The sequence below is a fragment of the Notolepis coatsorum genome (genome assembly GCF_963971535.1).
Source record: "Notolepis coatsorum genome assembly, chromosome: 2".
Classification (NCBI taxonomy): domain Eukaryota; kingdom Metazoa; phylum Chordata; class Actinopteri; order Aulopiformes; family Paralepididae; genus Notolepis; species Notolepis coatsorum.
The window spans coordinates 227,179,716-227,204,241 of NC_140166.1; the positions used below are offsets into that span (position 1 = coordinate 227,179,716).

The following is a 24,526-nucleotide window of genomic DNA, read 5'->3' on the forward strand; positions in this document are numbered from 1 at the left end:
GCTGGTATATGGTGTGGCTCTTTGTGGTACCACAGTCATTTTTGTGGCTCTCTGACTGGTTGGCCACCCCTGCACTAGTATATATAGATCAGCTGTTCAACTACCTGAGGCGGGCATGACCAGCACCGGCCGGCTCCAGGGCCCACAGCCAATCACAGTGCAGGCGGACACCTGGAAGGTGGCGTTGAAGAACCTCCCTCCACCCGACAGGTGAGCTGCGTTCTCCTTAAACAGCAGAGCCTCCTGGATGCAGCGCACACACACACACGCACGCACACACACACACGCACACGCACACGCACACACACACACAAGCAGGGAAAGCGGACAGTGCCCGGTTAGCCTTTGGGAGAGGTGTTAGTTGGACAATGCCTAGGCTAATCGGCACTGTCCGCTTCCATTCATTGTGCTAAGCTAGGCTAACGTGCAGCCAGATAGCTTTCTACTGAACGCACAGAGAGGAGACTGGCATCTATCTTCTTGTCTCTCTCTGGAGAAGACGGTAAGCTAATCTCCCAAAAATGTTGGCAAATGTTCCTTTAACCCTTTCACCGCCGCACTAACCAAAACGGTTAACCCATTCACCGCGACAATACACAGAAGGCTAACCCTTTCACTACCACACGACAGAAGGTCAAGAATAGAATAGAATGGAATAGAAATACTTTTATTATCCCGAGGGAAATTTGACACTGCAAATCGCTCAACATTAAACATTTAGACAGAACAGGTCACGAATAAGAATAACAAACCAAATCAAATTGCCTAAGATAAGAGTAGAATAAAAATGGAATAAAATATACAGTAAATAAATACAGTAAAAATATACTGAGGTCTACAGTAGGTGTAGACTACCGGTTACCGTCGGTAGTGTGATAGTAAAGGGTTAACCTTCTGTCGTGTGGCAGTGAAAGGGTTAATAGATGGCCCGTCTCTGCTAAGCTCTGCACACACAGAAGACCCCTCTGTGTGGCTCCTCTTGTGGGGAGGGGGGGCCCCGACACAGGCTCCTGGGGGCCTCACAGTGGGGCCCGACCCCAGCTGGCTGACTACTGCAAATACATGAAGACACAAGTCAAAAGCACATGTTCCATGAAGCAGCTAGACTGTGACGTCACGGTGGTTTGGGACCAGAGACCGTCTACTGTGGCTGTTTGTCTCGACCTCTCTCTCCAATAGCTGCTGTCAATCTCAGTCGTGTACCGTCTAATAGAGACACACACGCAGACAGACAGGCAGGCAGACACACGCAGACAGACAGTTCAAACTCCACACACCCAAACACTAGTGTACACACATACACACACACACAGCTCAGAAGGTTTCAGTCGTGTCAGCTGACCTCAGCTTCCACCCACTTGTTCTGATCTGCCCTGCCAAGGTCCACCACACGCACACGCGCGCGCACACACACACACACACACACACACACACACACACACACACACACACACACACACACACACACACACACACACACACACACACACACACACACACACACACACACACACACACACACACATATACAATACACATACACACGACAGACACACACACAGTCACACACACATATACAATACAAGACACGCACATACACACACACACGACAGACACAGACACATACAACACAATCACATACAACACAGACACACACATATACAACACAGACACACACACCAAGCTCAATCTCCAAAACATACACACAATGTACACCTGAAGGCTTTGAAGCTTCAAGCATTGCCATGGTAATTGAAAAATCTACATATTTTTTACCCCTAAAAATACGAATTATCGGCAAGCTCCCGTAGCTCACCGCGTACCTCGGCGCTATTTCTGCGTCGGGGACAACCGTGCTCGTCACCAGGGGCGGAGCTAGGGGGTGGCTACCTGGGCTCAAGCCCCGGATGTATTCTGAAAAGCCCCGAATCTATTTAAAAAAAAATAAAAAAAAATAAAAAAAAATAAAAAAAAAGTATTTTTTTTCTTTTTTTTTTCTTTTCTTTTTTTTACAATTCATCATTGTTACATGAAAATATGTTTGCACCAGATTTAGCAGAAGCTAATTTCCATCTGTGGTCTATCCAGCTGCTAACTGTATTTGAGTGAGTTAAGTCTTGGTGTTATGGTAGACTCAGACCTAAGCTTTAAATCACAATCAACAAGTTGACAAAAACGTAATTCTTCCACCTTAGAAACATAGCTAAAGTACGGCCATTTATAAATCAAAAGGACGCTGAAAACCAGATCCATGCCTTTATCTCAAGCCAACTCGACTACTGTAATGCACTCCTTACCGGCCTCCCGAAAAAATACGATGATAACTATTTTATTGCAATGCACTATTGCATTATTTTATTCTATTTTACTAACTATTTTATTGCACTGCACTATTTTACTTTGTATCAGTGAATCATAGACGCCTGGCCATAAGAGCATTCGGAGCATCTCTGCTCTCCCACTATTGAACTTGGGGGAGCAAAGGTAAGATCTTGCTCCACCACTTTTTGATTATATGAAAAATATGATATATCCCCCCCCAATATATAAATCTAACCATAACTACGTTATGGTTAACTGAGTTTTATAGTGAAAAGAGCAGCTTTATTGGTCAAGATTGAAGGCTCTATATTGCAGGAAATTGCACGTACAGGTTCATTAAATTAAAAAAAAATCTGTCCCTTGCCTGCCAAAAAAATAAAAAATAAAAGAAAAGTAAAAAAAGTTAAAAAAAAAAAAAAAAAAAAAAGGGGAGGGGGGCATCTGGGCTAAGCCCCGGATCTCCTACAATCCTAAATCCGCCCCTGCTCGTCACGGATCTGGGGTACACGAGTTCGATTCCCGGACCCGCCGTATTTTCTCAGAGTGTCTTCCCCTACTCTACATCCCATTCAACCTGTTTCTGTCGGTCATGCTTGACCAGAAAAAGCGATAAACGCTAAAAAATAAAGTTTATAAAAATACGAATGATCCCAGGAAATAAGAATTAGCTAATTGAAATAAGAATTAGCCCATTGAAATAGGAATGAACTTATTGAAATAATAACTCAACTGTATTCACTATGAATCAACATTCATCAGTCCTTCTCAAACAAGGACATTTAGAACTTTCAGAGAACCGTTGATGATTTTGTTGGAGTTTGAACACTGTGTTTGAAGGTGTACTTGGTTAAGTATCTCAGGACTAATGACGAAGTGGTTTATATACCGAAAGACAAAAGACTGAAAAAAGAAGAAGAATGTGTTAATGGTTTATTGTAATAAGGACCATCTTGCTTCTTCATATTCCTTTTCAGACTGGTTTGTTTATTGTTTTTATCTTACTTTATTCTTTTTTCTTTCACAGAAAATTATCTTTGTATTTTTTTCATTGTTGTTTTTTATTATTATTTTATATTGTTTAAAAGAAACTATTAATTCATTCCGTTAATTATTTAAGATTTCATTTAATGGGTGGCTAGGTGGTGTAGTGGGCAAGGCGCTCGTCATCAACGCTGGAGACGCTTTTGGATTGGACTCAATGAAAATGGATGAGAAAAAAAAACTCCAGAATCCACATTTTACTTCTCACGCCTGTAACCGGAGCCGATCAGATCCATTGTGGACCCTCAGCACAGCGTGTAATATGTGTTTTACAGTATACACGTTGGATCAATAAAGGGATTGATTTTTGGAATGGCGATCAGGAATTGGAATAATCCATTTGGATACCATCTGATCTCAGGTAAGGAATCTATTTTACCAGTCTTAGGATAATCAGACCTATTTTCACGGAGATATAAGCTTTCCCCCTATATGTGATATGGCTGTTTGACTGTGCGAGCCATCAGGAACTAAGAGAATCGATTTTCAGCTCGCGGCACCAGCATGCATACGTACACATATACTATCGATAATCTAGCGTTTATTTGAAAACGATTCATAAATAGGCCGAAAAATGACAACGTTCTAGAATATTACAGTACAGGGCGTTTATCAAGGATTCTTTTTCCCCCCCTTGAAAACGAGGGCTTTTCAAAATGCTATAAAACGGAAATTAACCGATAAAAAAACAATCTGCTTCGACAATGTTGACTGGAAAATGAGTCATTGATAAGCGACGAGCAGATTAGACACATAGCCATAATTTAAAACATAGATTAGGCAATATTAATGCTAACATTGAAGTGGATGGTGGGCATTCAAGCACTAAATGTGCGCCCCCTGCTGGGCACTGAAAGTGTTAATGATCTACACTGACAAGGGTCTTATTTCTTTGTATAAAGAGGTTATTTAATAAAATTGTATATATTTTATTTCTTGGCAAAGGCTTCACAGGCTGTTTCTTTGTTATGATACCTATATGAGCGGTCTAGTTTTTCCACCGTTGTCTCTCAATAGCATAATAAGTACAATAATAAAGCCTAATGACAACATGTCATAAAGACATAATTAATTAATAATAACAGCAAGTTTGAAGAAAAAAGTGTATTTGAATATTCAATAATAATAATTGGTGCTGAAGCTTTGAAGCCCAAAAAAGGTATTTGTGAGTCCAGAAAGCCCTAACACACACACACGCACATGCACACACACACAAAAACGTCTAAACAAAACACACAGGCCCGGCGTGATAGTGAGTCATAATCCTCAAGCCGTCAATAATGTCTGACATTCCATAGAAATATCACAACATGGTGATTAACATTAAGCTGTCTGGTATTGTTTATCCATTTGCCTGGACAACAACACATAAGGTACGCAACATAATCTAAAGACAGCATACCAGCGGCCATCAGGCTCTTATAATGAAGGAAACAAAGTGCACTTCAGTAGCCTCTGTTCCGTACAGCGTTTCCGTTAGCCGGTAATTACCGGTATTTGACCGGCAAAATCTGTTGAAGTCCGACATATTTAATCTCTCCGGTTTTAATGTCTGGTGAAAATAATTCCCTCTAAGCACAATTTTATTATTTGAATTGTATTAAAATAGGCTAAAATTAAATAGCCTATGCGATGAACGAAACAATCATTACATTTGTTTCATCGTTGCTTCTAATAATGACAACGACGTTGTCAGCGAGAGCTTAGTGCTGGGTTTGCGAATGCATGTGCAGCTGCAGAGCCGGAGCAGCAGCGGCACAGTGCAGTACTCCAATTCAGCCATTGGCAATTCAGCTGTTGGGTGGGGGGCGCTGCTGAGCGGTCCCCAGATAGAGCCAGAAAAGAGCCAGAAAACAGCTGAATCTGCTGCTCTGCATCGACATACTCTCGCAAATAAGTCATTGGGAGGTGGAGAGAGAGAGAGAGTCGTCTATGTTGATAATGTTGCCGTCTCTCTCTGCCAAATTTCTCAGTTCTTCGCTTGATATAATTAATACAAATGTCCAATATAACGGAATTCGTTAGCTCATAAAAATCTGATTATAACAGACTGCTGTTTATTAATGTCGGGCGACTGCCCACAGACACCTATTTGATTTAAAGTCGGCAGCAGCACGGAGTCTCTGGACTTATTTTATTTGGAATATAATGACTATACGCAAAAGTAGCCTAGTTTTAAGTAAAAATATTATAAATCTACATGCCTTGACGATGTCATTCTTTTGTTTTGTTGTCATTCTTTTGCCTATCAATTGTTTTTAAGCTCAATAAACTCTGACCGGAATTTCTCTCATTTGACCGGTAGATTGAAATCTGAGGCCGGCAACAATTTTTTCTAACGGAAACCCTGGTTCCGTATGTGGACGGCCTTGAGGAAGAAGCTGTGGCAAGAGGTTCTGGTGAAGTATGACCTATCACCTGCTTAGAGAGGAGGTTCTGATGAAGTATGACCTATCACCTGCTTAGAGAGGAGGTTCTGGTGAAGTATGACCTATCACCTGCTAGAGGAGAGGTTCTGGTGAAGTATGACCTTCTATCACCTGCTAGAGGAGAGGTTCTGGTGAAGTATCACCTTATATCACCTGCTAGAGAGGAGGTTCTGGTGAAGTATCACCTTCTATCACCTGCTAGAGGAGAGGTTCTGGTGAAGTATGACCTTCTATCACCTGCTAGAGGAGCGGTTCTGGTGAAGTATGACCTTCTATCACCTGCTAGAGAGGAGGTTCTGGTGAAGTATGACCTTCTATCACCTGCTAGAGGAGGTTCTGGTGAAGTATGACCTTCTATCACCTGCTAGAGAAGAGGTTCTGGTGAAGTATGACCCATCACCTGCTTAGAGAGGAGGTTCTGGTGAAGTATGACCTTCTATCACCTGCTAGAGGAGGTTCTGGTGAAGTATGACCTTCTATCACCTGCTAGAGGAGAGGTTCTGGTGAAGTATGACCTTCTATCACCTGCTAGAGGAGAGGTTCTGATGCGTATGACCTATCACCTGCTAGAGGAGAGGTTCTGGTGAAGTATGACCTTCTAACACCTGCTAGAGGAGAGGTTCTGGTGAAGTATGACCTTCTAACACCTGCTAGAGGAGAGGTTCTGGTGCGTAATGGGCTTCTTGCTCTCAGGGTGTATGTGTTTTTATTGTTGTTAGTGATGCTGTAGCTGTAATCTCTTCAGAGATGAAGCTGAAGGGTCTTGTGCTCCAGCCCTCAACAAACAATATCTTGTGTTCCAGCCCTCAACAAACAACATCTTGTGCTCGAGCCCTCAACAAACAATATCTTGTGTTCCAGCCCTCAACAAATAATATCTTGTGCTCCAGCCCTCAACAAACAACATCTTGCGTTCCAGCCCTCAACAAACAACATCTTGCGTTCCAGCCCTCAACAAACAACATCTTGTGCTCCAGCCCGGACAGCTAGCTTGCCTGGATTTGCAGGTGCATACCAAGCGCTGAGTGATCTGAAGCTAAGCTATGTGGCAGTCCATTAACCCTTTCACTACCACACTACAGAAGGTTAACCCTTTACTATCACACTACAGATGGTTAACCGTCTGTAGTGTGATAGTAAAGGGTTAACCTTCTTTTTTTTTATCTACTTTTTCTCCCCATTTTCTATTTTTCTCCCATCCCAATTTCGTATTATCCAATTCTACCCTCCCCTGTCTCGAACGTTGTTAGACCATGCCTCCCACTGGTCGGCTGCAATGTGGACCAAGCCTTGCATCACGTGTCCCCTCCGGTACACGAGGAGGCAGCTGTCGCATCTTTTCACCTGTACAGCGCAATCTCTCAGCGGCGAGGAGTAACGCATGGGCGGCTCACGCTGCCCCCGTTGCTTCCTGATTCTGCTGTACAGGCGCACCAACCGACCTGTAGGAGTCGCTGTCCACAACGTCCAATCCCCACCCACCGGCTTTCCCACCCCCTAATACGGCCAATTGTATTAGTATGAACGACCAGCCAAGCCGGAAGCAACGCAGAGAGCTGGGCTCGAACCCAGCATCTCCTGCGTTAGTGGCGAGCGCCTTGCCCACTGCGCCACTTAGCCGCCCCAAGGGTTAACCTTCTGTAGTGTGGTAGTGAAAGGGTTAACCTGCTGTCGTGTGGCAGTGAAAGGGTTAACCTTCTGTAGTGTGGTAGTGAAAGGGTTAACCTGCTGTCGCGTGACAGTGAATGGGTTAACCTTCTGTATTGTCGCAGTGAAAGGGTTAACCTTCTGTATTGTCGCAGTGAAAGGGTTAACCGTTTGGTAGTGTGGCAGTGAAAGGGTTAAACTGTAATACCTGAGAGCTAGTGTTAGTCGGACTGTGGCACCGCTACTGATTATATCACCAGGGATGAAACAAGACCCCAACACACCACCATGATAAGACCCTAACACACCACCATGATAAGACCCTAACATACCACCATGATAAGACCCTAACATACCACCATGATAAGACCCTAACACACCACCATGATAAGACCCTAACATACCACCATGATAAGACCCTAACACACCACCATGATAAGACCCTAACATACCACCATGATAAGACCCTAACACACCACCATGATAAGACCCTAACACACCACCATGATAAGACCCTAACATACAACCATGATAAGACCCTAACATACCACCATGATAAGACCCTAACACACCACCATGATAAGACCCTAACACACCATCATGATAAGACCCTAACACACCACCATGATAAGACCCTAACATACCACCATGATAAGACCCTAACATACCACCATGATAAGACCCTAACACACCACCATAAGACCCTAACACACCACCATGATAAGACCCTAACATACCACCATGATAAGACCCTAACACACCATCATGATAAGACCCTAACACACCACCATAAGACCCTAACACACCACCATGATAAGACCCTAACACACCATCATGATAAGACCCTAACATACCACCATGATAAGACCCTAACACACCACCATGATAAGACCCTAACATACCACCATGATAAGACCCTAACACACCACCATGATAAGACCCTAACATACCACCATGATAAGACCCTAACATACCACCATGATAAGACCCTAACACACCATCATGATAAGACCCTAACACACCACCATGATAAGACCCTAACACACCACCATGATAAGACCCTAACATACCACCATGATAAGACCCTAACACACCACCATGATAAGACCCTAACATACCACCATGATAAGACCCTAACATACCACCATAAGACCCTAACACACCACCATGATAAGACCTCAACACACCACCATGATTAGACCCTAACATACCACCATGATAAGACCCTAACACACCACCATGATAAGACCCTAACACACCACCATGATAAGACCTCAACACACCACCATGATTAGACCCTAACATACCACCATGATAAGACCCTAACACACCACCATGATAAGACCCTAACATACCACCATGATTAGACCAATCATCATCAAGGAGAAGTCGCCTATTCTCAGTCCTTGCCCCACAATGGTGGAATGACCGTCACCTGGCCATCCCAGTTAGGACAGCCGAAACCCGTCCAATCTTTTGCCATCGACTAAAGACGCACTTCTTCAACCATTATCTGAAATGAAGAAAAAAAAAAAAATCTAACCCTAACTAACCTTACTGTCATACACTTGTCCTAATATACTAACCTACACTGTAGCACGCAACACTCTGATGAACATTGTTACTCAGCTGATAGAATTGTGCCCTTCCAGAGTACTTGTCGTACAGAACTTGTAAGTCGCTTTGGATAAAAGCGTCAGCTAAATGACTACATTTAAATGTAAATGTAAATGTAGACCCTAACACACCACCATGGTAAGTCAGAGTGACTTTATAAACAACCATTTTCCCCAGCAGGGCTAATCTCAGACCCAACAGGGCTAGTCTCAGACCCAACAGGACTAGTTTCAGACCCAACAGGACTAGTCTCAGACCCAACAGGACTAGTCTCAGACCCAGCAGGACTAGTCTCACTAGTTTCAGACCCAGCAGGACTAGTCTCACTAGTTTAAGACCCAGCAGGACTAGTCTCACTAGTTTCAGACCAGACAGGACTAGTTTCAGACCCAGCAGGGCTAGTCCCACTAGTCTAGACATGGAGTTCATTGCTGGGTTAAGTACTTCTATTCTATTCACATAATATGCTTACTACATATATCTATTCTATTCACATAATATGCTTACTACATATATCTATTCTATTCACATAATATGCTTGCTTACCACTTGTATCTATTGCTATGTACGCCCATCACAATTACGCAAACTGTCTAACGCCTGTCCCGTCTCCCTGTGACTGGCTGTCTCGGAGTGATGACCGGAGTGTTGGACGTCCCGTGGTGATGACCGGGAGGATGCAACCCTATCTGCGCCGCCCCCTTTGCCTCAAATAGATCCGCTATCAGCTCTATCTTTAATCTTTCAAAATGTTCAGTTGCTATCGCATGCACTTATCTGTGTTTCACTACACATATGAGTGCATGCTTACCAACTGTTCGCCTGTTTTATTGCAACACTACTATCACCGACATCTAAGAAGGGAGTTCCCCCCTTGAATGGCCCTTCTAAGGTTTCTCTCCTCCACATTTCCTGTGGTGCATTTTTTCCTATTGCTAGGTTTTAGTGAGTTTTTCCTTACCTTCGCGTGGGGTATGTCTGGGAGTGTTGCATTTATTTAAATTTTTTCTCATGGTGTTTTTGTTTTGTTCTTGACTTATTGTGATGTTTCTTCTTGACTTGTTTAAAGAAGACGTGTCCGGCCCATGGGGACATTAACGTGTGTTGTCGGGCCTTACAAATACATTTGATTTGATTTGATCTCAGACCCAACAGGACTAGTCTCACTGGTCTCAGACCCAGCAGGAGGCAGATCTCTTACGTGTCTAAAGTATTCGTACCTGATTCTCTCCTCCGATGCTCCACTGGAGCTTATAGGCCAGAAGTCGCCCCTGTACCGCCTCCTCCTCTAGCTCCGCCCAGTGCAACGACAGCTGCTGCTCCCTCAGGTCAAAAGTCAGGTTCCTGGGGGCCACTGACGGCACTGTGGGGTCATGCGAACACAAACATTGAATGTCTGGGTAAAACATTTAATAAATACACACCAGCACATGCAAACACGTGCGTGTGCACATAATGTTGACACACATAATTTGCCCAAATATGCAGACAGATGTATAGAAACACATGCTAAAATTTCAGCAAACTGTAAAGCAAGCGGGCGGGCGGGCGGGCGGGCGGGCGCACGCACACACACACACACACACACACACACACACACACACACACACACACACACACACACACACACACACACACACACACACACACACACACACACACACACACACACACACACACACACACACACACACACACACACACACACACACACACACACACACACACACACACACACACACACACACACACGACCTCTCCTCACACACACACACACACACACACACACACACACACACACACACACACACACACACACACACACACACACACACACACACACACACACACACACACACACACACACACACACACACACACAAACACACACACACACACACACACACGACCTCTCCTCTACAACTGCTGGAGTGATTGTGTTTATCATGTCTCCACGAACTGCACCACATGACTGGGACACTGAGACATGAGAAAAGTGGATGAAGGAAAAACATACAAGAGGGAAAGAAAAAAAGATAAAGAAAGAAAGAAAGAAAGAAAGAAAGAAAGAAAGAAAGAAAGACTAGAGAGAGAGAGAGAGAGAGAGAGAGAGAGAGAGAGAGAGAGAGAGAGAGAGAGAGAGAGAGAGAGAGAGAGAGAGAGAGAGAGGAGAGAGAGAGAGAGGGAGAGGGAGAGGGAGAGAGGGGGAAGGAAGGATAGCTAGAGAGAGGGAGAGAGAGAAGGAAGGAAGGATAGCTAGAGAGAGGGAGAGAAGGAAGGAAGGATAGCTAGAAAGAGGGAGAGAGAGAGAGAGAGAGAGAGAAGGAAGGATAGCTAGAGAGAGGGAATGGTCAGTCCATTGGCGTAAGTATCTATCTGTACTGACACAGATGACTGACACTCTGAGGCAGAGCAGAGGCGGGATGAGTCCGGTCCTCCTCCAGGTGAACATGGGGTTTAAGAGGCGGGAGACTCTGTCCTGACCGTCCCTCTAGCCTGCATCAGACGCCCCTCGCTCCAGCCAGCCTGCTGCACCACCCCTGGCTCCTAGGTGGCGCTTATGGGGCTCGGGGACGCAGGAACTTTAATACATTAGAAAGGTAACTTCCTTCAGTACTTTTGGTACCGTTGCCATGGTCACCAGCACGGTTTTCACGTGTGGGACACACGATATGTAGGACGTCAAAACACCAGTTAAATATATACATCAACTGTGACGTTTGGTGAAATCAAAGGAGATCCATATGGGTGAAATAAATGATGCTGTTGCCGTGGTAACACTTCTGCCGTTCACCAACGCCGACGCTTATATCGTCGAACGCTCACGCCGGCCTGGGAATGTTGCCGTGGAAGAGGGGCGGCCACAGTCTAGGCGTTGCAGCTCTATGTCTCTCGGGGACCCCGGCAGTAGCCCATTGATATGGATTGAGGCCACATGGACAAAGCCTCATTGTACAGCGGGGACAGGATTCCACTGGCCCGCCTCCAGCGCGGCGGGTTTACAAACAAGGTCAAGATCGCCGTTCCTCCCCCGGTTCCTCTCATTGGACAGCGAGCGCAGCGCACAGATACACTCCCAGGACCGCCGTTTGTCCTCCTTGGTCCAAATGGGACGTCATCGATCACCATTTCTGTCCAGAGCAGCAGCAGCAGCAGCTTCTATTGTGCTATATTATATTTAGTTTATATCCCATATAATTGTATTCAACCTCTTTATTTACAGTTGTACAGCCCTGGCCTATATTTTATTTCATAATTCTATTCTATTGTGCTTAACTTAGTCCATATTTCATTTTACTACACCTCTTCTATTGTATTATCTGTCTAGTCTGTCCGCTAATGTCGCACCGAAAACGACCGAAGCAAATTCCTGGTATGTGAAAACTACCTAAAAACCTTTCTGATTCTGATCCGACATAACCCCCCACACTTGAGGTGTGCCTCCTTTTTCTATTGTCACCTAGTGAATACACACTAGGTTTCTCAGGAGTCAAAACTGCTCAGTTTAAGAATTAAAATGTTATTTCCATGGCCTGGGTCAGTACCATCAATATGTGTAAACAGTACCTGGGTCAGTACAGTACCTGGGTCAGTACCATCAATATGTGTAAACAGTACCTGGGTCAGTACAGTACCTGGGTCAGTACCATCAATATGTGTAAACAGTACCTGGGTCAGTACAGTACCTGGGTCAGTACCATCAATATGTGTGAACATGAGCTGCTCTCCATGGCCTGGGTCAGTACCATCAATATGTGTGAACATGAGCTGCTCTCCCCCAACGGCAGACACCAAAGAATTAATAATCAAACTTATGATGTCATCAGATTGGGAGCTGTTCCGTTGGCGACGAATGGTAAGACGGATTTTGTGGACCCAAGTTTTTACACCCAAACGAGAAGATGGATACCAGTTTCCTCTCTGTGTGTTCATTCAGTAGAAAGCTATCTGGCTGCACGTTAGCCTAGCTTAGCACAATGAATGGAAGCGGACATTCGGGAGAGGTGTTAGTTGGACAATGCCTAGGCTAACCGGTCATGTCCGCTTCCATTCATTGTGCTAAGCTAGGCTAACATGCAGCCAGATAGCTTTCTATTGAACGCACAGAGAGGAAACTGGTATCTATCTTCTTGTCTCTCTCTGGAAAAGACGGTAAGCTAATTTCCCAAAATGTTGGCCTGTTCCTTTGAGGCCTAAAATTATGATTATTAAATGTAAAACTTTTTAAGACCCCGTGGGAACCCTGAATATCGAATCTAAATCAAATCAAACCGAGAGCTTGTGAATCTAACTTGTATGTAATGTAATAAATGGTGTAATAAATGGTGGGCATACCCAGCCTTACTATCCACGGTGGTCATATTATCAACATCTCGGTGTCATCGTGGGGCTTTACTGTACCTGCTTCAGGGGTCTGGAAGTGCAGCCAGGGGGAGAAGGGCGACACGCCCACCTCGTTCACGCAGGACACCCTGGCGCTGTAGTTGCAGTACCAGCTGAGGCCAGACAGCACCTGGAGGAACGGAGGAACCTGCACCGTCTGGTCTGGTACCTCCACCTTACCACCTGACTTCTTAGACAGCTGGGGGGGGGGGGGGAGGAGGGGAGGGGAAGAGAGAGAAGAGGAGAGGAGAGGTGGAGGGGGGAGAGAGAAGAGGAGAGGTGGAGGAGGGGAGAAGAGGAGGGGAGAGGAGGAGAGGAGGAGAGGAGGGCGGGAGGAGGGAGAGAAGAGGAGGAGAGGTGGAGGAGGGGAGAGGAGGAGGGGAGGGGAGGAGAGGAGGGGAGGGGAGGAGAGAGAAGAGGAGGAGAGGAGAGGTGGAGGAGGGAGAGAGAAGAGGAGAGGTGGAGGAGGGGAGAAGAGGAGGGGAGAGGAGGAGGAGAGGTGGAGGGAGAGAGAAGAGGAGGAGAGGTGGATGAGGGAGAGAGAAGAGGAGGAGAGGAGGGGAGAAGAGGAGAGAAGAGAGGAGAGGAGGGAGGGGAGAGGAAAGGTGGAGGAGGGAGAATGAGTGGTTGTGAAAACGTTAAACTCTCAATGGCAAACCACTCCTGCTCCATTTTAGGAAATATGTGTGAGGCTTTTGTAAAGCAGGGAGGAGCATTATGATGCATTATCAACATTATGATGACTCTGATGATGCGTGTTGTGTGTCAATGTGTACAGACACTCCAAAGAGAACCATCAACTAAAACATTTCCTAAACAAAACCCTTAAAATGCCTTCAAATTGTGTGAGGCCTAAATAATGTATTTTAATTTATTGATTTTAATAAATGTTTGCCTTTTTATCATTTGCTCCCCTCCCCTAATTTAGTCATTATGCCAATTCCCTTCCTGGTCGTTGCACTGCCATACTGTCGTTATGGTGAGGGTGTAGACTACCACATGCTGCCCTACTGTCGGCCTGGGGAGGGTGTAGACTACCACATGCTGCCCTACTGTTGGTCTGGGGAGAGTGTAGACTACCACATGCTGCTCTACTGTCGGTCTGGGGAGGGTGTAGACTACCACATGCTGCCCTACTGTGGGTCTGGGGAGGGTGTAGACTACCACATGCTGCCCTACTGTGGGTCTGGGGAGGGTGTAGACTACCACATGCTGCCCTACTGTCAGTCTGGGGAGGGTGTAGACTACCACATGCTGCCCTACTGTTGGCCTGGGGAGGGTGTAGACTACCACATGCTGCCCTACTGTCAGTGTGGGGAGGGTGTAGACTACCACATGCTGCCCTACTGTCGGCCTGGGGAGGGTGTAGACTACCACATGCTGCCCTACTGTTGGTCTGGGGAGAGTGTAGACTACCACATGCTGCTCTACTGTCGGTCTGGGGAGGGTGTAGACTACCACATGCTGCCCTACTGTGGGTCTGGGGAGGGTGTAGACTACCACATGCTGCCCTACTGTCAGTCTGGGGAGGGTGTAGACTACCAAATGCCTCCTCCGATACATGTGGAGTCGCCAGCTGTTTCTTTTCACCTGACAGCGAGGAGTTTCACTGGGAGAACGTTCATGGCATCTTCCCTCCTTGCTGAACAGGCGCCCTGACCGACCAGTAGGAGTCACTGTTGCAACGACCAGGACTCATACCCAAACCGGCTTCCCACGTGCGAACACTGACAATTGTGTTCGCAGGGACGACTGAGGTACCACTGCCGGGAATTGAACCCAGGTCTCTGCGGTGGTAGGAGAGTGCTTAGACCTCTGCACTACCCGGCAGCCCCAGGATTGATTTCTCAGGCAGAAGTAAGGGGGAGGGAAATATGATTCCAGAGCGGTTAAGCTCTACGGGATAAACATGTAGGACTGTGGGAAATTAACTGGCATGTTGTTGCTCCTACCATTAAGAAAAACGTCTTAACATTTGTCATTAAACAGGATTATATAGTACTTTTTTTTAGTGCTGGGAGGCATAGCGTCATGGATCCATGCAAAGGTATGGATTTTTACTCATCCACGATGATATATACATATCATAACAAAATATAGACATACTGTATAAGTTAATCAAAAAAAGGTTCCTTGCAGCAGCATTCAAAAGTAAAAAAAATAAAGTGTTTTATTTGTATCGTTATATTTTAAAATAGTATCTTAAAAAAAACATCTATATATTGTGATATTTTGGGCCCTATAGTCTTCACCTCACGCATGCATCCCGTGACAGATTCCACGGATGACATTGAGCTCTGTGATGCATCACTATCAAAGTTCATTAACCCTTTCACTGCCACACGACAGCCGGTTAACCCTTTCACTGTGACAATACAGAAGGTTAGCCCTTTACTATCACACAACCGACGGCGATGCTCCATCATTAGCATTAGCACGATACTAATGACGGAGCATCGCCGTCGGTTGTGTGATAGTAAAGGGTTAACCTTCTGTCGCGTGGCAGTGAAAGGGTTAAGTTATGAGGGCATTATCAACATCCCTGTTGTCACTACTAGAAATACCACTGTGCTTGCTAGTGTGTGTGTGTGTGTGTGTGCGTGTGTGTGTTTACATTACCTGGATGGTGCAGGCTGACAGGTCAGAGTGTCCAATGAAACCTGGTTTCCATGCCAACGTGATGTTGTTCTCCATCTGGTACATCTGCACCTCTACTGGGGCTGCTGGGAGCACTGGGGGGGGGGGAGAGAGAGAGAGAGAGAGAGAGAGAGAGAGAGAGAGAGAGAGAGAGAGAGAGAGAGAGAGAGAGAGAGAGAGAAGAGGGGGAGAAGAAAGATAGGATATTTTCCTTCCCTTGAGGAAATTCAGGCATCATGGGGGGGTACAGGTATGGGCATGGAAATAGTAGACGACATAAATATAGGCAATAAAATGATAGTAAAGATAAAAAGAAGAAGAAGAAAGTAGCCTCCTTTAAACTTTTACCAGCCTAGAAACGGTTCACTTGCATTCAAGATGGGGGCCGTTACCTTTGATGTGTACCGTGCCTGTACGCGACACAGAGATGCCTCGTGCATTCTTGGCTTCACAGTAGAACTTGACGCTGTTATTCACACCTAGAGAGAGAAGAGGGGGGGGGAGAGAGAGAGAGAGAGAGAGAGAGATAGAGAGAGAGAGCAAGAGCAAGAGCAAGAGAGAGAGAGAGAGAGAGAGAGAGAGAGACACGTTAAGTGATTTAGTTAAAGAGCTGTTGAGTGATGCGTTAACGTCAGTGCCTGTGCCAGACACAGTCCTTTAAAGGGAGACCGGTAGGCACTGGAACCCAGGAGAGTTAACCCTTTCACTGCCACACTACCAAAGGGTTAACCCTTTCACTGCGACAATACAGAAGGTTAACCCTTCCACTGCCACACGGCAAAGGGTTAACCCTTTCACAACCATACTACAGAAAGGTTAACCTTCTGTAGTGTGGTAGTGAAAGGGTTAAACCAGGGTCCATATTCACGAAGCTTCTCAAAGTGGGAGAGTAAAGTCAGCTTCACTCTGATAGTGTGAATGGGGTCACAGAGACAAGTGTTCCCGGTCACTGATCTAGAGTCAGCTTCACTCTGATAGTGTGAATTGGGTCACAGAGACAAGTGTTCCCGGTCACTGATCTAGAGTCAGCTTCACTCTGATAGTGTGAATTGGGTCACAGAGACAAGTGTTCCCGGTCACTGATCTAGAGTCAGCTTCACTCTGATAGTGTGAATGGGGTCACAGAGACAAGTGTTCCCGGTCACTGATCTAGAGTCAGCTTCACTCTGATAGTGTGAATGGGGTCACAAAGACAAGTGTTCCCGGTCACTGATCTAGCGTAATTATTATTGTTACTACCACGATATATACCATGTATATACTACTACTACTATTATTATTATTACTACCACGATATATACCATGTATACAATTATTATTATTACCACGGTAATACCATCATGTATAATATTATTATTATTATTACTACTATTATTATTGATTTAATTCTGCCATTCCACTATTATTACTATGTTCTACTCTATTATTATCTTTCCTGCCTGTACCCCCTCCCCCTCCCCCACGCTGCTCTGACACCTGAACTTCCCCAAGGGGATCAATAAAGGAACACTTGACTTCTTTATAGACGACCATTATACAACGAGAAAGCTTTACCACCGACTGCTAACGAGCCACAACGTTACGAGCTACTTCCTGGTTGCTACTTCCTGGTTGCTACTTCTTGGTTTGACTGAAATACCAGTTCAGAACCAATTCCTCCCGTTGCAGCCATTTGTCTGGTGGTAAAGAAGTGGGAGAGTACTGATCCAGAGTCAGCTTCAGTCTAGTAGTGTGAATGGGGTCACGAAGACAAGTGTTCCTGGTGACTGATCCAGAGTCAGCTTCAGTCTAGTAGTGTGAATGGGGTCACGAAGACAAGTGTTCCTGGTCACTGATCCAGAGTCAGCTTCAGTCTAGTAGTGTGAATGGGGTCACGAAGACGAGTGTTCCTGGTGACTGATCTAGAGTCAGCTTCAGTCTAGTAGTGTGAATGGGGTCACGAAGACGAGTGTTCCTGGTCACTGATCCAGAGTCAGCTTCAGTCTAGTAGTGTGAATGGGGTCACGAAGACGAGTGTTCCTGGTCACTGATCTAGAGTCAGCTTCAGTCTAGTAGTGTGAATGGGGTCACGAAGACAAGTGTTCCTGGTGACTGATCCAGAGTCAGCTTCAGTCTAGTAGTGTGAATGGGGTCACGAAGACAAGTGTTCCTGGTCACTGATCCAGAGTCAGCTTCAGTCTAGTAGTGTGAATGGGGTCACGAAGACGAGTGTTCCTGGTGACTGATCTAGAGTCAGCTTCAGTCTAGTAGTGTGAATGGGGTCACGAAGACGAGTGTTCCTGGTCACTGATCCAGAGTCAGCTTCAGTCTAGTAGTGTGAATGGGGTCATAAAGACGAGTGTTCCTGGTCACTGATCTAGAGTCAGCTTCAGTCTAGTAGTGTGAATGGGGTCACAGAGACGAGTGTTTCTGGTCACTGATCTAGAGTCAGCTTCCGTCTAGTAGTGTTCCTGGTCACTAGGGATGGGTACCAAATTAGGTACTTTTAAGGGTACCGACCGAATCATGTCGGTACTACCGAGTACCGATTCACGTGAGATCCGCCGGTGCCACATTTCGGTAGTTTATAAAAAAATGTAAGAATAAAAAAAAAATATCTTTATTTAACTTTAATCCATTTATTAAAAAAAAAAAAATAAAAAATGTACGTCAATGTTTAGTTTACCGCGAAACGAAATGTATGAAGTGTGCCGCATGTTCACGTCAACGTTCACATGCACAATATACGCTTACCTAGGATTTTACTTGATTCAACAACGAAGCAGTCGGGGCAATGGCAAGCCGAAAATTGTTGTTACACTTTACAAAGCTAGATGCAGACAACGCTCGCTGAAATATTATATATAAATATATTTGGATTTTTCTTTTTACAACTGAGGTAGGTAGATTACATTTTTAGAGACTAAAGTACCGAAAAAAAGGTACCGTTGGCTACCGGTATCGATTCACAGATTCAAATGTGAAAGGTACCCAACCCTACTGGTCACTGACCTAGAGTCAGCTTCAGTCTAGTAGTGTGACTGGGGTCACAGAGACAAAGTGTTCCTGGTCACTGACCCTAGATCAGCACTCCTACTCTGGGAAGCTGTGTGAGTGTGGGCCCTGATCCCACTGTGCTATACCAGTCCCTCTCGACACCTTGACATTTGTCCCAGACTGCAGACTGTGGACGTTTCAGTGGGGGACAAACTGTCCATGTGTCCCTCGCACGGCATGTCATTACATCCACTGATCCCACCGCGTTCCAATGTATATTGCACTCAGCGGTTGATCTAATAGAATAAAGAAGCCGTCTCCTTCCTGTGCTTGGATAAGGCTAAGGAATGCAAAGACACAACTGTCCTCCAGCACAAGCCGTCCTACGAGGAAACACACTCCTTCATCGTTGATGCAGTCAAGCAAACATTCTTTTCCCCCACAAAAGGAAGTAGGAGAGATGCCCGACACTTGAGTCAAGTGTTTATCGATCCTCTTGGGGAAATAGCAGCATGGGGGAGGGGAGGTACAGGCAGGAAAGCAGATAATTAATAATAATAATTCATTTTATTTATATGGCGCTTTTCAATAACCCAAAGACGCAAGATAGTATTATTTATAATAATAATAGAGTAGATTAGAACATAATAGTGGAATGGCAGTATGTTATATCAATAATAATAATAATAATAATAATAATAATAATAATAATAATAGTATACATGATATGACATGATACATTTATTTATATTGCGCGCCTATATACCGATATGCCCTACTTTGATTATTTGTGTTATTGCACAAATGTCATTCTCATCCTATTGGATTCTTATTATATTATTATTATTGTATTATGCACAATCGTTGCGGGCAAGACCCCCCGCATTTCACTGTATACTTGTATGCCGTGACAAATAAAACTCTTGACTTGACTTGACTTGAACCAATAGTTACATGGGCCCGGGGCGCAGACCAAAAAAAGAAAAAAAGGAAACAATAAGAAAACTGAAGAAAAAATTCATAAATACATGCAGGCCAACCAAGCAGACAGAGAACAGACGGACATAATACACCTGTCATACTACAACACAAAAGTAGCTCAAGGATTTTTTTTAATGGCAAAAAGGTGGGGTTTGAGCATGGCCTTAAAAGTCCGTAGAGTGCTTGCAGATTTGATGTTTAGTGGGATCTTGTTCCGGAGTTTCAGTGCAGCAACTGCCATTCGAATGCCCAGTTTCCCTTTGTGGGGGGATATATAGTAGTAGCACACTGCACCAGAATCCGTGCAGCGTTTAGTAATTAAGAGTCAGACAGTCCTAACAGTTCTCATGTTCTCCAGCCGTTAGTCCTCCCATTATTGGCCGCAGTCCATGCCCACGGTTGTAGAGCCTGATGGCAACTGACAAGGACTGGCTGAGGTGGTCTGTGGTGTGGCTGAATGTTACATCTATACCTTTAATTATTACTTAACTTGGTAATTTACATTAATCACAACATGATAAGATATTGATTGATATAAATAATTGATTGATTCATCAAATAAAGGAGGCTCCAATCAGAATAAAATCATCCGATTGTGGAGTCAGTAAGTAACTTCCAAGACCGCTTGGGAAAAGTCTTAAAATGTGTGTGTGTGTGTGTGTGTGTGTGTGTGTGTGTGTGTGTGTGTGTGTGTGTGTGTGTGTGTGTGTGTGTGTGTGTGTGTCCGTGCCACAAAATCAGGACATCTGGGGATTTGCAGACCAAATGAGGACATCTTGATTTTATTTGATGAGCTATTGTAGTGTGATCGTAATAAGTGTGTGTGTGTGTGTGTGCGAGTGTTTGTGCGAGTGCGAGTGTGTGTGTGTGTGTGTGTGTGTGTGTGTGTGTGTGTGTGTGTGTGTGTGTGAGAGATGTTGTGGTTGACTGAACCCAAGACATTCCAGAAGAAGAAGTATCATCTTGATAATCACAGTCTGAGAGGTGATCATCAAAACAAGTGGTAGTCTGTCAGATCTACAGAGCAACCTACTACAACAAAGTCTACTACTATGCGTGTCTCAGTGTGTGTGTGTGTGTGTGTGTGTGTGAGCGAGTGTCTGTCCTGTGTGTGTTTGTGTGTGTGTCAGAGAGAGTGAGTGAGCGAGTGTCTGTCCTGTGTGAGTGTATTATGTGTGTGAGCGAGTGTCTGTTGTGTGCGAGTGTGTGTGTATATGTGTGTGAGCGAGCGAGTGTCTGTGCTGTGTGTGTATGTGTGTGTGTGTGTGTGTGTGTGAGAGTGAGAGAGTGTCTGTCTGTGTGTCTGTCTGTCCTGCCTGTGTGTCTGTCTGTCCTGTCTGTGTGTCAGTCTGTGTATGTACGTTGTGTGCCTCTATATCCTCAGTTGAGGTTGACATGTCCTTGATGATGATGATGATGATGATGATGATGATGATGATGATGATGATCTGTCAACACAGACTGTAACGGTGGTCTTCTTCTCTCCACTCATGACATGAACCCGTTTTATCTGGTCCTGTCTGGACCCGCCTCCCGTCAGCTGTGATGATGAAAGATACGAGGACGAGTGGGTTCCAAAACAAGCATCTGAAAGGTACCATGTAAGGACAGTGATTACACACAGCAGGGGGGCGAGGGGGCCAGTTCCCCCCCCTGCCTTGTCTTGTTCTAATCTAGAGAGGCCTTATTTTAGAGAGAGAGGGTAGGAACCACATTTCAGTACAAGGACCTTCATCAGGTTATTTTACAGTACAGGGGAGGAACCATCTTACATAGGTTGTAACCAGATAGGGCTGTCTTAAATACTTCAAAGCTTTGTTAGATGGGCATGGGATTCGAATATGAAAATAAAATTTGAATATATTAAAAAAATAATAATAATAATTTAAATGTATTTATTTATGTATTATAATTTTTTTTTGCTAAATCAACTCTGCCTCTCTTTGTTAACTACAACAAGCTATGCTGTTTGTTATTTAAGATGAGGTCGGACTCGGCACTGACAGATTTGTGTTCATTGTGCTGCTTTTATAAAGCCTCAAATGACGGTTTACAATATTTCATGAAAGCAAAGTGTTTGTCTAAGATTTAAAAAGTTTAAACTTTACAGCACTGACAAAGTTGAACAAAGTGCTGTACAAGTCCAACAACATAAAAAAAAATATATAAAAAAAAAGAATACAATTTTCTTTTATTTATAATTATATATATTTTTTTTATCTCGAAGCTTCAAATTAAAATCGAATCTCGGCCACGAAGCTTCGAATTCCAAAAGAAAATCGAAGGTCAGCCCTATAACCAAACTCATTATCTACTCCTGGATTAGCTTAGTGAGGCAACAGAAAGCCAAAGGGAGATGCATTATAACTTTGTTGTGGGTATTTATTCCTCTATCCCAATGCCAGGGTAATGCTGTCCATAACACCATCTGCGATACTTCGGTACAAAACTGAATGTCTCCTTAACACAATAGCTGCCACGCAATATGAGCATCTTATAGCTCTGACGCCACCGCTGTAAGCCTATGGAGTCGCTCACCTTCTTTGCAGGGCTATAACTATTTAAATAGTATAGCTATATCTGCATTACTATGGCCCATTCAACATCGGGTATCTATCGTTCAGGATGTGGGAACGTTATATTTTTCCATTCATACATTGTCGTTTAATACCGTCGTGAATATAAGTATGTTTTTAGAGTGGTCTGCGGTCATTCCTAGAACGCGAGTTATAGGCCCGATGCATATTATACTTAATCGATTGGCATTTCGTCCCTATACACACACACACTACAATTAAAATTTCAAATGCATATGATCGGTATATATTATGCTCCATCATGCATGAAGGATCGTTTCTGATTAATTGATTGTCAATAACGGCTTTCTTTAGTACAACATCATACGTTGATCAGATGGATTGCAATGAAAGAAATGGACAATCGAGCTGGAATTAACGTTAGATTCCTCTTACCTCTGGCCGATGATACTGGAGGAAAAATATTCCAATTATTTGATTGCCATCTGCTAGATCGTATGTCCATTTGGCCGGCACCATAAACTCCAAAAGCATAATGATTCTTGCGTCTCGAAGGCGATTCAATGCACTCGACTGTTCATCTGGATTCACGTTACAAGGAAACTGTGCCGGGACGACATTCACTGATGCACAAAGTCATACTTCCTGCAGAAAGTAAATGCAACATCGCCCGAAATCCACCAGGCGGCGGTATCGGGACGTTGCAATCGCAGACAGAGTGTCAGAGTTTCCCAGAGCCTTGGTGGATGAATTATGAATGGAAATAGCGAATGAAAGAAATAATGATCACAATAACGAGTTTACTCATTGTTGGCGATATTCGATTGGCGGGCAATAACGAGTTAGCTAGTTTTTGGCAATTAATGTGTTAAGATAAGATAAGATATTCCTTTATTTATCCTATTGGGTTACTGCAGAACTAGCCAAAAACTAACAAAAAAAAACTCTCAAACCCCAAAACTCATCCCCCTGAACAGCTCTCTTAACACATTCTGTGCCAAAAACATAAAAAGTCGTTTGTGGCGGGCAACCGTAGTGTGCCAAAAACGTAAAAAGTAGTTTTTGGATTGTTTGATCTTTTTACTTTGATCCCCGCTCTACAGACTTGCCCAGAGCGATCTGCATAATTTTCGACCATCCCCACACATTAGAACTGCAATGCCGATCGACTATCACCAGGTGGCGGTATCGTCCGTGTCTGAACTGCGATGGCTTGGGTTGAATCACACTCTAACTTTCATTTCTGCTTGGCCAGTGGCCACTCCTCCTGCTGGGACATAGATTCACATTGATCGCCTATAAATTCTGTCGCCTAAGCGTATTTGACCATCGAAACGTGTATAGACATATACACTGGTAATCGCGATGGCAATGCGATCACTTGGAATTCTTCTTCTTGGAATACCTTCTGGCTAAGGTAAGGTACATTCTATGTCTATTTTACCGAATCTGAAACGTGTTTTTCTAACGATCACAGTTCTGTGTTTCACCGGACGCTCGGCAAACGCGATCATAGTTTTGAGTTAAAACGACCCCCCCCCCCATTGATTGATTTTGTGATGGTATATAATGTCATATACCTTTGATTTGGGAGTATTCAGGGTTTCAGGGGATCAGCCAGAACTGTTTGGTCTTATTGCACATAACGCGTTTTATCTTGCGATCTATGAAAAAAATACTATATTATCTTGGAAATGCGCAATGTTTAGCGTGTAATAAACTACAAACTACAGCGTGTGGAAACAAACTATTATTCCCATGCTGGACTACAAGTAATGTTTGTCAAAATGAGCCACACGTGTCTCTACAGCTATAATACAGAACCCACACACAGCTTCGCAAACAGTGCAACGACCATGGCAACTACTAGAAGGCTGGCATTCTAAGGGTAACGATAACCGAATTGCGTGGCACTCAAAGTGTTAAAGCAGCGCTCACATTTACAAGTGTTGCTAC

At 44.4% G+C, this 24,526-nt stretch overlaps 1 protein-coding gene across 1 annotated transcript in view; it reads right to left on the reverse strand.

Annotated features, from left to right (window-relative positions):
• Positions 1-24,526, reverse strand: part of tyro3 (TYRO3 protein tyrosine kinase) — an 88,912-nt gene that overhangs the window by 31,375 nt on the left and 33,011 nt on the right. Inside the window, exons 5-9 of the mRNA XM_084336921.1 lie at positions 16,469-16,555; positions 16,059-16,171; positions 13,458-13,638; positions 10,277-10,419; positions 105-243 (exon numbers count right to left, since the gene is read on the reverse strand). Of these exons, the coding sequence (XP_084193047.1) occupies positions 105-243; positions 10,277-10,419; positions 13,458-13,638; positions 16,059-16,171; positions 16,469-16,555 (663 nt within the window). The remainder of the gene's footprint in view (positions 1-104; positions 244-10,276; positions 10,420-13,457; positions 13,639-16,058; positions 16,172-16,468; positions 16,556-24,526) is intronic.